Source organism: Oryzias melastigma, linkage group LG7 (assembly GCF_002922805.2).
Source record: "Oryzias melastigma strain HK-1 linkage group LG7, ASM292280v2, whole genome shotgun sequence".
NCBI lineage: Eukaryota > Metazoa > Chordata > Actinopteri > Beloniformes > Adrianichthyidae > Oryzias > Oryzias melastigma.
The window spans coordinates 22,596,934-22,609,702 of NC_050518.1; the positions used below are offsets into that span (position 1 = coordinate 22,596,934).

General features: G+C 40.1%; 1 protein-coding gene across 6 annotated transcripts in view; it reads left to right on the forward strand.

The window, feature by feature from the left end:
* The window catches only part of agap2 (ArfGAP with GTPase domain, ankyrin repeat and PH domain 2), a 31,631-nt gene extending 19,218 nt beyond the window's left edge, over nt 1-12,413 (forward strand). For 2 of the 6 annotated variants that reach the window (XM_024293565.2, XM_024293561.2), the window contains exons 8-19: nt 765-917; nt 1,043-1,117; nt 1,349-1,453; nt 3,757-3,937; nt 6,395-6,520; nt 6,596-6,730; nt 6,940-6,999; nt 7,237-7,388; nt 9,580-9,670; nt 9,774-9,996; nt 10,356-10,629; nt 11,260-12,413. In XM_024293565.2, coding sequence (XP_024149333.1) covers nt 765-917; nt 1,043-1,117; nt 1,349-1,453; nt 3,757-3,937; nt 6,395-6,520; nt 6,596-6,730; nt 6,940-6,999; nt 7,237-7,388; nt 9,580-9,670; nt 9,774-9,996; nt 10,356-10,629; nt 11,260-11,469 — 1,785 coding nt within the window. In that variant the 3' untranslated portion in view covers nt 11,470-12,413. Of the gene's footprint in view, nt 1-764; nt 918-1,042; nt 1,118-1,348; nt 1,454-3,756; nt 3,938-6,390; nt 6,521-6,595; nt 6,731-6,939; nt 7,000-7,236; nt 7,389-9,579; nt 9,671-9,773; nt 9,997-10,355; nt 10,630-11,259 lie in introns of all 6 variants that reach the window. The other 4 variants (XM_024293566.2, XM_024293563.2, XM_024293562.2 and 1 more) reach the window with 3 other exon arrangements.
* Nucleotides 12,414-12,769: the final 356 nt, after the last annotated feature.

Below are 12,769 nucleotides of genomic sequence, written 5' to 3' on the forward strand. Positions count from 1 at the left end.
ATCGGAACACAGATATTGAAACACAGAAAGGTATCGGAACACAGAAAGGTATCGGAACACAGTAAAGTATTGGTACACAGTAAAGGATCGGAACTCAGTACGGTATCATAACACAGAAAAATATTGGAACACAGTAAAGTATTAGAACACAGAAAGGTATCGAAACACAGAAAGGTATCAGAACACAGTAAAGTATTGGTACACAGCAAGGTATCAGAATGCAGAAAGGTATTTGAACACAGTAAACAGCAGATGCTCAGTTTTAGATTGTATAGTGTCAGACTAGCTCTAATTCCAACTCCTTACATTTTCAGTATCAGACCACTAGAAATCAAGGTGACATGGTCTCATGAATCGGATTTTTCTCTATATCCGAAGCTAATGCAAAGAAAATATATCCCCAGAATGGATTATAACCAAAATACAAAGTCACTATGATGGTTTGGGCACTGTTCCTATGAGAAGTCTCTGGTCTAACCATCCACGTGATTGTTTAAAAAAAAAAACTCAATTCAATGTATGCATGTATGTAATGTACCAATTCAAAAAACGGAAAAAAAGTCATAAAAATTTGATTTGCCGTTTTGCACTTCATTAAAAAAAATCCTTCAAATCATCCTCATGTATCATCATGAATATCTTATGCTCACTCACTTCTAGAGAGTCTGTTTCATTTTTCAACTCATCCTCACTCTGCATTTCCTCCCTCTCGCCTCCATTCCCATTCCCCCACCCGCATGGTCACCTCCTCCTGCTCCTCTCAGGCCAGTAATGGCCTCGGCAGTGGCTACGCCTGCTCCCTCCCCTCCACCCCCGTGGTGAGTCACAGGGAGCTGCGGGTCTCTCAGGTAGACGGTGGAGGTAGTGTCAACTCTCGTTCGCTGAGAGGCATCCCTAGAAGGCCGTCCCTCTTTAAGGTCAGTCGCCGACAGCTGTTGGTGTCTCACACCTTTTAGCCTCCCCTCATTCCACTCACATCTCATCCGTTCAGCCCAGTCTTCCTGTAGGATGTCTGTAAACACGGTTCTGCTGTATGTTTCAGAAAGGAGACCCGGATAAAAAAACGGGTGATGCTAAAGGGGACCAGAGCAGTGCGCGAGGTGTTCCAATCAAACAGGTTTGTGTCTCTTTTGTGTAAAACGGGTGTAAATCTGCTTCAGTCTTCAGAAAGAAGCTGTCTTATTATATAAGAGGCAACTTTTTCTCCTCCCTCTGAATTGTTCTATTTATAAAAGTGTTTTTGCCATTCTGGTCTCACGCTTTGATACGCTGCAGCACTTTGAAGCAAAACTGTTCCCTCTAAATTTAGTCAGATCGTTGTGCGCTGAACCCTCCTTGTCTTCAACAGGGCATCCTCTGGAAGAGAAGTGGTAGCTCTCTGAATAAAGAGTGGAAGAAGAAATACGTTACCCTGTCCAACAACGGCACGCTGTCCTATCACTCCAGCTCCAATGTAAGAGAACAGCCCACGCCGATCGATACAGCCGTAAAACCCAGCAAAGCATCAGCAAGCCGGAAAGATAGTGTTCAGCGGGGGGACATTATCTGCAGATCTCCAAATTAAACACCATCTCAAAGGAGGCATTCTGATTTGTTGTCTCTGGCTGAAATCTTAAGAAGCTTGGCAAGACTAAAATAAACATTTTCAATATTACGCCTCTATGAACAGCAGATGAGTTTTTAATCTAAATCAATTATAACTGACACGGCAAAAATGCCGTTCAAGATGGAAAACATGAATTTCTTTAAGGTTTACGCTATTTCTTTTTATGTTTTTGATGTATAAATACAAGGTATGGCATTACTAATACAAAACACTAAATCGGAATGCATCCCAGCTTACAATGTGATGTAATCACGTTTGCAGCAGCTGGTTTTTGGAGTCAAGCCAGCCTCTCAGCTCCACCCTCAGGTGGATCAAAGCTTTCTTTCTCCTGAAACACAGCATGTGAACATGAGAACAGCAGAGTCACTTCAGAAACTCATCATTTATTCCTTCAAATGTACTTTTCATTGAAAGTGTTTTACATTCTAAGCCAAAATCAGAAGTTTATAGTGAGTCATCAAATAATAGTTGAGTTATTAAAAAAATATTTTAGGATACAGCACTGTTTATATAATCTTTTTTTTTTAATAGAAGGTGATTGATGGAGGACCAAAGTGGAAAGAATAGAAACCTAATTGGTTTTATTTAATTCATTCAGTTCAAATTCTTCTGGTCTCAGTTCTCCTCCTTCACACCAGGTGTCCCTCAAGGCTCTGTCTTATGTCCTCTTCTTTTTATCAGATCCTGGTCTACTTGTAAATTCCTCAAGCTGAATAACAATGACAGTGAACTCATTTAGTGCTGGCACCAAATCTACACTGAAAGTGTTTTACATTCCAAGCCAAAAAATTAGTTATTTTTTTGAAAGAAAGATTTTAGGATAAAGTATTTGGACTGTTAATATGACCTTTTTTATAGAAGGTGGTTGATGGAGGACAAAATTGCAAAGAAATTAGTTTTATTTAATTCATTTAGTTCAAATTCTTCTGGTCTCAGTTCTCCTCCATCACATCAGGTGTCCCTCAAGGCTCTGTCTTATGTCCTCTTCTTTTTATCATTAACCTTCTCCCGTTTGGTCAGATCCTGGTTGACTTTTAAATTCCTCAAACTGAGTATCGGCACCAAATCTGCTAAAAAAAAAAAATTTTATATCAAAATCCACTTCTTTACTGCTTCCCCATGTGTTCCAATCTAAAGATTGCGATTCTTTCTTGACAGCAATCTTTTGCTACTGTCGACTTAATTCCATTTACGTGATATAAGTCGCCTCCACCCATTTCCTCCTACTCTGATTCAATACTTATTCACAGCCTCATTCTCTTAATACTTTCTTTTTTGTTGTCCTCAAAAATTAATTTTAGACAAAGTACCCCGTTTTGATAAGTTCAAGGAGTCAAAACTTTAACGTTCAAAGTTAAAGATCTAAACTAGAACACAACCTGAGGGCTGATTTCCAGCTCTGACAGATCAAGATAATGCACCAATCTCCAAAAAAAGGAAGAGAAACAGCTCTTTTTGTGTATATACTTTAAAACTTTAACACCTGAGGCATCGCCAGTGACACAAGATCTTTAACTTATTGTAACTTTTCAACCGTTCACACGATCAACGTGATTCCAGCAGATTCTGAAGGAGAAAAGCGGTGCGGCTCGCACCGCTTTTCTCCTTCAGAATCTGCTGGAATCACGTTGATCGTGTGAAAAATACAGTCAATCAAAGAACATAAACAATGGAGCTCCAGTGTTAAAGGGTTAACCAACTGCAGAATTATGAAATGACTCATAAGACATTAGTAACTCATGGACTGTCAACACAACCTGAAAAGGATCCTAAGAACAGTTTTCTATAAAGATGAAGAGTTAGCGGTGCTTGTGCATTAGCTTCCCGCTGAAGTGCATTAGTGTTTTACACTTTGCTGCTTATGGTTATGGTTAGGATCTTCCCTAAAGATTGTTTTTGCATTGTGTTGCCGCAATAATAATAGCAGAGTAAACAAAAACTAGCAGTTGCATGCAGCAGCAGGATGCTAATGTCCTTTGTGGGATGCTAATGCACGAGTACCTATATAGCTAAGTCTGTTCCTAACTAAATATCCTGGTTACATTACTGTAGCACACTATTAATACACCCGCTCAATCTCTACTTTGAAAACAAAAGAGAGTGATACCTGTAGAAATGTCTGCCGTAAACATATTTTCTGCCATTTCCAGGACTATACCCAGAATACTCACGGAAAAGAAATTGACTTGCTGCGTGTGACAGTGAAGGTTCCTGGGAAACGTCCTCCGAGAGCGGTCGCACCTGCAGGGCCCTCACCTGTCCCTGCAGGCGCTGTGCCTGGAGTTAACGGGCTGAGCAAGGAGCTGACAGCAGCTGACAGCAGCAGCACAGGTATTTCTGCTGCTCCGCATGAAGCGCTCATCAGTGTCCACATTTACATGCACGATATTTCAGGAACGACCCCACTACAACTACACTATGAATAGCATTTGGAGGAAAATTGGTTTGTAAAATAATAGTTGCTTTGACTACGTTCACGTATCCCAAAATGTCACTGCATGGTGACCTAAAAGCAAGTTCTTCAACAAACTCAGTAGGCGGTCGCCCGGCAGTATTTCTAATTGGGTGGTGGAAGTCACATTTTTACACGCCACCAAGGTTTTTGGTAAAAGTTAAAATTTTACAATAACGGGACAATTTTTCTCTAAAAATCAACGTCGGTCAGTGGCACATTTTGAGGTTGCCAGGCGGTCCAGTGACATTCATTGATGACGCCATTACAAAATAAGATGACCAGATCGCCGGCATCGTATCAAGATATGTATGATTTGTTTTGTAACACTCATATTTTGTCACAAAAAGCGTAAAAAGAATGTGGATGTTGGAAGTTTAATGATATATTTGCATTTTTTCTACGTGAAACAATAACAGCTTTTTGTGCAAAATAAAAAAAAACTTTGGCTAATTTAGGATAAGAAAAGTTATTTTGTTATGAAAGCATTTCACTTCAGACAAATAATAAATAGTTGTTATTTCTACTGCAAATTATTGCGGGACACAAATTCTGTCCACCCTACCAGAATCTGTGCCCCTGTCATTGTTTTACGTTGACTATGTGGACAATAAACTCCCAAAAGAATGAACTGGATCGTAAACATCCACTGTCTTTTTACGCTTTTTTGGGACAAAATATGTGTTTGGAAGCAAATAAACCATTCTAGAAGTCGTGCCTTGACAGGGGATATAAATTCTGGCAGGGGATGCATATCTTGGCACAACACCGGCTGGCAGTAGCTCTGACTGGACGATGTGTAAATGTCTCTGAAGAGTGGCCGCCTATATCACCGCTATATAAAACGTGGGCCGTTCTTCACGTCTGATGGTCACCTGACTGTCGCCGTCTACATTCATGACCACGTCGACTATTTTCAATAGAATCGGTCGTTGAAGATTCTGGCAATACCTCCCCATTGCACCATCCCAGGTGTATTTGTGACTGTAGTATTAAAGATCCAATCCAATGAAAATGTGTTTTTGGTGTTTTTTACATGTTCTTGTGGAGTTTTACTGATAATGGAGGACATACCTTAAGATATTTAAAGATAGAACTTCCTTTTTAAGCCTAAAAATATATGTCTATATTTAAAGAATGAGGTTGCTGCTGCATTATTTTAGGTAGGATTTTGTTTTGGGCCCCACGTATTTAAAGTTAACCTTAAAGTTAAAGTATCATTAGCTGTCACGCTCAGAAACAGCCGCGTTCAGGAAGCATTTGCTTGTTTAATCCTAACCTTAAACCTTCCTCTGGATCCGTGCAACCAAGAAAAAAGTTCAACACTCGCCGCACGTTTTTGAAAACTATGTGCGAATAGACATTTTCATATTTAAATTGTAAATCAGGGGCAGATGGAAAAAGAGCGTTTTAAAAAAAGGATAGTAAGTGATTGTAAGTGACTAGACCAGGGGTGTCCAACTAATTTTTGAGCAGTGGTCACATTCAACCCGTCTGATTTCAAGTGGGCTGGGTCAGTACCATAATAGCAAAATAACCTATGGTCAACTTGTTATCTGTAGCTTTGTTTTTGTTATTTTTCTCAGTTGGAAAAAAAAACCATTCACAGAGGCTAATGGATTTCGAATAAATTGCATTTACAAAAAAAAAAATGGTTTAATCAATTTTATACAGACTGAATATTTCACATCTGACATCGAACCAATACAGATGGTAAACTCAAGAGGGGGCTACGGAAATAAAAATTAAACACCTTGCCTAAATGTAAATGTGCAAATCCATGAAAAATGTAACTAAATTAAACTGCATCTTATCCAGATGTAGCACGCGCTTGCAAAGATATGCTGTTGATTTCTGGATCTCTTGTCATGCCAGTCTTGTGTTTCTTTTGCTTCCCCTAGTGGCGGGATTGCGCATTGCAGGCCGTATGTTTGACACCCCTGAACTAGATCCATGTAGCCTTCGTCTTCATTTTCCTTGGAATCTGGCTTAAAACTGGATAACTCCAACACTGCTCACCATTTTTGTTGCTCGGATCATGTTAGCTTGGGGTTGTGAGGTAGATTCTGAAGGAGAAAATCGTTTTTTCTCCTTCAGAATCTGCTGGAATTGTCATGTTAACGGTTGAATATTTACAGTACGTTTAAGATTTGGTGTTTAAGTGTCACCGGTGACACCTCAGATGTTAAAGGGTTACAGTATCATACTGCACACATCAGTCAAAGTGTTCCTCATCGTAAAGTAAATGTGAAAGGGAGACTCTGAAACTGATTGTTTGTGAAATGATGCCTTCATTCACATCAAGTCCATTTAAATTCTCCTCCTCTGGTCAACAGTTCCTCAGTTGTGTCCACCCACTCTGTCCGTGGTCGATGACCACTCTGGTGCTTTGTCTCCTCAAAGAGGTGAGAGAGGACTTCAGCGCTGCCCCTCCTCACTGTCCACTAAAGCACAGAGCATCGGTAAAGACGGCCCTCGTGACAGCCTTCCATGAGTGTCTGCAGCGTTTTCATGTTTTCTTTTTGTCGGCGTGTCAGATGGTCTAGAAGGGACAGCTGGTCCTTTTGCTGGAAAAGACCCCAACCAGTCGTCTCCAATGAGTGACAGGAAGAAAAACAGGAGGAAGAAGAGCATGAATCAGAAGGGAGATGTGGCTGCAGGGCAAGCCGAAGGTAACCAAACCCCAAGTGCACTGTAGTTCAACTGTTTTTCAAAGAGCTTAATTCACACCTCTATTTTCCAGAAACAACCTTTTCTTTTGCAGCTTTTCTTTCTCCTGCGACTAGTAATGAGAAACTGTCTCTGAAGATCTCTTTACAGCTTATTGTTCACATCTCTGTTCCTCTTCCTTCCTTTCCTGTGCTTCTCTCTCGCCCTGCAGCCAAACGCAAAATGTGGAAATTAAAGAGCTTTGGTAGCTTGAGAAACATTAATAAGACAGGTAATACTCGAGGGTGACAGTCTGCATCTCCCGTCTGCTGTTTTCATTTTCTGTGGCCTTTCCCGTCTGCACTCCATGCACGAGCTGGTCATTTGTGAAAACGACAGCATTTCCTGCTTCCCTTTCTGTCAAAACCTTCATGCTGTTTCATTTTTAATGTCCCCTCATTGTGTTTGACACTCATCTAGATAATGCAGGAGCAGATCTCAGTGTGGATTCGTGTGTTATCTCTTGCAGAGGAGGAGAACGCAGACTTTATCATAGTTTCATTTACTGGACAGCAATGGCACTTTGATGCTCAGAGCCAGGAGGACCGGGACTCGTGGGTGTCGGCTATCGAGAGCCAGATCCTGGCGAGTCTGCAGTCGTGTGAGAGCGGCAGAAACAAGGTCAGACACTCACCTTTACTTCAAATTATTTTCATTTCTCCAACAGATTATTATCCTCTTATTTTGTCAGATACTATTGTGAAATTTAGCCTGTTTGTTAAAAAAAATGGATTTGTTGCATCATTAGTGGCTGTTGCAACACTTTTACTCTAAATGTAATTAATAGTTCAAATATGGGTTACCATTTTCGGTTATTTTTGTGGCTTCCAGGAAGTCTGCAGATCTTTGCTGTATCTGGTTTGTGATATTTTTTGAACCACCAGGTCTTCATGATTTCTATAGGTCTCAACCTGAGGCTCCGGAGCCACATGTGACTCTCCGGTTAAAGAAAATAAAAAGCTTTTTCATTTTAAAAACAGTATTTTTTCGGACTACATACGCTGCAGAACGTACAGCTCAGTACGTATGTGTCACTCAGCCAGGTTCCTGACTACAGTACCCATAATGCTTCAGCAATCCATCAAACAGTGCAGCTTCGTAGTTTACCGAAGTTGATTATTTTTCGTTTTAAATCACTTCTGACATCACTCTACTCGTTACTTCATTTGCTACATTGAGATAAATACACGTGGTACAGAAGGTGTCTTTTACTTTGAAAGGAAGTCGTGTGAACTTCTGTCAAAAGTTCTAAACATTATCACATTTCATAGTAATTTTCATTTTGTTTTATTTATGCAAAGAAAAAAAAATCATATTAACAATAACAAATAGAATATGTAAGTCAGTCTAAAGCTGAACTTTGTGTCTCCTATTGGGTTTTGTCATTGAGAAATCGACATGAAAGATCTCTGTTCTATTATGTTCTATTCTAATTCTAATAATAGTATTATTCTAGTAATTAAGGGATTCATTCTTTACTCCTTTTCCTAATTGATCACTTTTTGGAACTTCTCATCAAAAGAACATAAAACCATATGTTCCTTTTGAGTTCTGCACCAACATTAATCCATTGATCTGGAGAAAACTTTTACTTTTTATTTTAACTGTTTTCCTCAGAGTAATCATGAAGTACTTTGAGACAAATGTTATTTAGCATTTTTTTCTGCAGTGTTCATTTTATTATAAGCAGATTTCATTTTGCTGTCTTGTTAAAAACAAAAAAGTGAGTAAATTCCATTTTCTGATCCGTCCTGAATCATTTCATCAACTGGAATTATTGGATATGGAGTAACATTGGATTGAACTTTCCATCTGTAATCGTCCAAATCCAGGAAAAAAAATTAGCTCTTGATGGAGACGAACACATCTGATCGAGAATGAAAAGATTAAAAGTTTTAAAGACATCTTATCATGGTATCTTTTGTGCAAAATTATGAAATCTAAAAGCAAGTTCGCCAACAAAAGAATGGAAATCATGAAAGGTTCCTTCTATGAAATGTTTTCTGTGAACAGTATTTTGTTCTATTTGGAGTGAAGTTTTTCAGAAATGAAAATATGATCCAAAAGAAATGAGGCAGAAAGATGTAGTCTCCTTCGTACTGTACTGCACCAACATTTAAGCTTCTCTGTGTTTTTACTGGTGTTATCCCAATTTACTATGATCATAATAATAATAATTTAATCTATTTTATATTAATAAATGTTTTACCACAACTACAACTTAAATATTCCATATATAAAGCTAATTTACATGTGTTGTTTGAAGGGAGGTAAAGAGAAAAAAAACATACAAACAATGCAAACAAACGATAACAAATAAAGAGAGAGACATGGAGCTCACACAAAATACAACAGCTCAGAGTGGACACAACCACAAAATGTAAACATTTATGTCAAAAAACATTTAAAAGCAAAAATCTATTAAAAATACACATGAAGGATAATTTTAAACTGGTTTGTTTTTGCTTTAAAACTCTTTTAAATCCTGTATGATTTTCACCGTTTCTGATGTGATCGGGCAGCATTTCACTAAATTTAGTTCTGCGTCTTTGTACTTCACAGTCTAGTTAATTCTCTGGTGTGAATCTTTACATTGTTTTTCTTATGTTTAAAATGTATTCAGTGAATGGACAAGCCTATTTAAACTCTAAAATGAGACGGACGCTCAGAAACAGCTGATAACTTTCAGAATCCAGCATGCAGTATTTACTGAGAGTGCTACTATAGTGAGACTGTTATGTTCTCCAAAACCTGGAAGCACAGATGGGAATATAAATGACATGTATGTGCATGTATGTGCATGTATGTGCAGGCACGGAGGAGCAGTCAGAGTGAAGCCGTGGCGCTTCAGGCCATCCGAAACGCCAAGGGCAACAATCAGTGTGTGGACTGTGAGGCACCCAGTGAGTTACAGCAGCACCTCGCTAAACGTGCTGCTAGTTTGTTCTATCTTCACCCAGAAGGCCTTTTTGAGTGTGACCTCTGACCCCCGTCTTCTTCCTGCAGATCCAACATGGGCGAGTCTCAACCTGGGCGCCCTGATCTGCATCGAGTGCTCAGGGATCCACCGGAACCTGGGGACTCACCTGTCTCGAGTTCGCTCGCTGGACCTGGACGACTGGCCCGGAGAGCTCACGCAGGTTCTGGCCGCCATCGGGAACCACATGGCCAACAGCGTGTGGGAGAGCCGCACGCTGGGCCGGATCAAACCCACACCGAACGCAACACGGTGGGTTCAAGATCAGGCAGATTCAGAGACCGGATAGCTTTAGTTCAAAGAATGAACAGGAAGGGATCAATACCAGTCATTACCGTTAAAAATATATTTTTTATTAGAATTTAATATATTTTTTGCAGACTGTCATTTTTATTCCCATAAAGAGTTAATGTTTTAGCTGTTTTCGTGTACCCTAAACTGCTTGCAGATCATTAACATCAATGAATTACACATTTTTTCATAAAATCTCTCAGATTTTTTTTTCCAGCTATTCAAAAGGAAAATATATTTAACTTTTTGGAAGATTTATTAAAATAAAACTAAAAAATCCCCAAAAGCTCATTCTTAAGTTACTGTTTTTATTCCACCAGAGAGGAGCGAGAGTCCTGGATTCGAGCTAAGTACGAGCAGCGTGCTTTCGTGCCGCCTCTTCCGTCGCCCTCAGGGAGCCTGGAGGACAGCATGTCGGAGCTGCTGCTGACTGCAGTGACTGAGAGAGACCTGCTCAGGCTGCTGCTGCTTCTGGCCCACAGCACCAAGGACCAGATCAACACTCAGCCGGCCGGATCGTCTTCGTTCCCTCGGACGGCTCTCCACGCTGCCTGTCAGCTGGGAGACGTAGTCATGACCCAGCTTCTTGTCTGGGTGAGTTTTCTTGCCTCAAACCTCGGCAGATGTTCCTATTTGTGTCCCTCATTTGCCAGAGGCGTGGTCCACGGCCAGGAACAGGAGAACAGACAATCCACCTGGAATCCTGAGGTCTCCCCGAAAGGGAGTGAGAAAAAGGAGCAACACGCGAATCGCACTGCACCAAACAAAACCAAACCATAGACTTGTTGGTATAGATTGTGACAAATTCCAAATTTGCCTCAAACTGTGTATTATTTAATTGTTAATTCTGCTTAAAAACAACAACAGATGGTTCAATCTGACGCTGTTGCACCTTTCTGGCTACAAGATACAAGAAGACTCTCACCACGAGGGGAGAGGGATCCCCGAGATTTAAGATCTAGAGAAGGGGATCAAATTACATCTGAGCCTGTCCATGACTCGGTGGTGCAGGTTCTGGTCCTTGTTTTCGAGAACTGGACCTCTTAAACCTGCTTACAATGTGTTTTTTCTCAATTATTTAAACATACCAGAATTTTTTAAAATTATGTTAAGTTTCTCCACTGATATAGAGCTACACTCTATACCAAATGACTCCCCCTGAGGGGTGATATTCAATCTATAAATGGTATTAAATATCTGGTTCGTGTCCCTTCCCCCCTGCAGTACGGAATCGATGTGAAAGCAAAAGACAGCCAAGGCCAGACGCCCATGATGATCGCCAGGAAAACAGGGAGCAAAGGCTGCATTGATATTTTGCTCCAGCACGGATGCTCCAACGAGGCCTCCCCCACCACCGCCGCCACTCCCATCCTCTCCCGCCGCTCCAGTACTGCCAGCCTGGGCCGAACCAGCTCCAAGAAGCGCGTGTCGTAGCCGAAGACGCCGCAGGAGCATCTGCAAGGGCTGGAGGACGCTTGTAGTTCAGAGACCTTTAGGGAGTCTGGGCTCAAGCAGAGGCGGAGACGGATCCCAGGACTGCTGCATACCATAATGAAAATATTGTTTGTGATGACTGAACGACATATCAAACATCAAAGCAATATCCACGGAGTTTATCTCAAACATGTTGCAGAAATGCTGTAGTTGTTGACCTCATTTCAAAGTGTAGCGGTCTTCTGTATTTTTAGCGCACTCTGCTGCTTGTTTCACTTCCTCCTGATGAAGTGCAATAATCGAGCTGCAGCGACGAAGAGCGACAGGTTGAAATGACTGCACGCTTTCCTTGTGACTGGACCAAATGTTTTCCTTTTACAAATTTAACCATAAACCTACAATATATCAACTTGTGTTCCATGTAAGCGCCTCAGCTTGGCCGGTGAAAAACCTTATTCAGTCACAAAGCGGCTGAGAAAAGTTAATAAAAAAATACCTAGTTTGGAATAGGAAAGGAGTCGATGTTCTGATCACAGGTCAAAGACGTAAAGGTTAATATTACTGTAAATGTACCGATACTACATAAGTAACTATGTGACAGAAAAAAGGAAAAAAAAAACAATTTTGTAAATGATTTCTTACTGGTAGCTTTGAAAAAAGTTTGTTTTTCATTGTATTTTATAATTTGTTGTTTTCTTACATATCATAAATCAGTGAGCAGATGGTCTGATATATGTAACCTGTGCTAAAAGTTTGTTTTTTTTCTGTTGCTGAGTCTACATGACAGTGTCATTTACAGTTGTATTACTGTTGTATGGGTCATGATTTACATATGAAGAGTGAAGCAGTGCGGGTGTCAGAATTACTCCTGACTCCATCTGAAGCCTTCATGAAATAAAAGAAGTGGTCATCAGAATCAAATTAAACTTTTTTATTAGCATTAACACCAGTGTTTCTGTCTTTTATTGATAACATCCCACCATTGTCCAAAAAAAAAAGCGATTTAGAGAATGATGAAAGGGTGTCCAGGTTAGGCTCCATCAGCCCCCTGACCCTGAAAGGGACAAAGGGGTTTAGGAAATGCATGAATTTCTGGAAATTACTTTTGTTCTCCAATTTTTTTTATTTTGTTTCATTCCATTTTGATTTCTAATTTAATGTTAATTCTTTGTTTTACTTTTGTAATTGTCGTTAAAATCTTTAATGTTTTTACGTTGAGTGGTTTGTTGGTGTGATTTGGACTTCAGGGCCACCGTAGATAACCCTTTCTTCCACAGCACTTTAAACAATTCCTTAATAA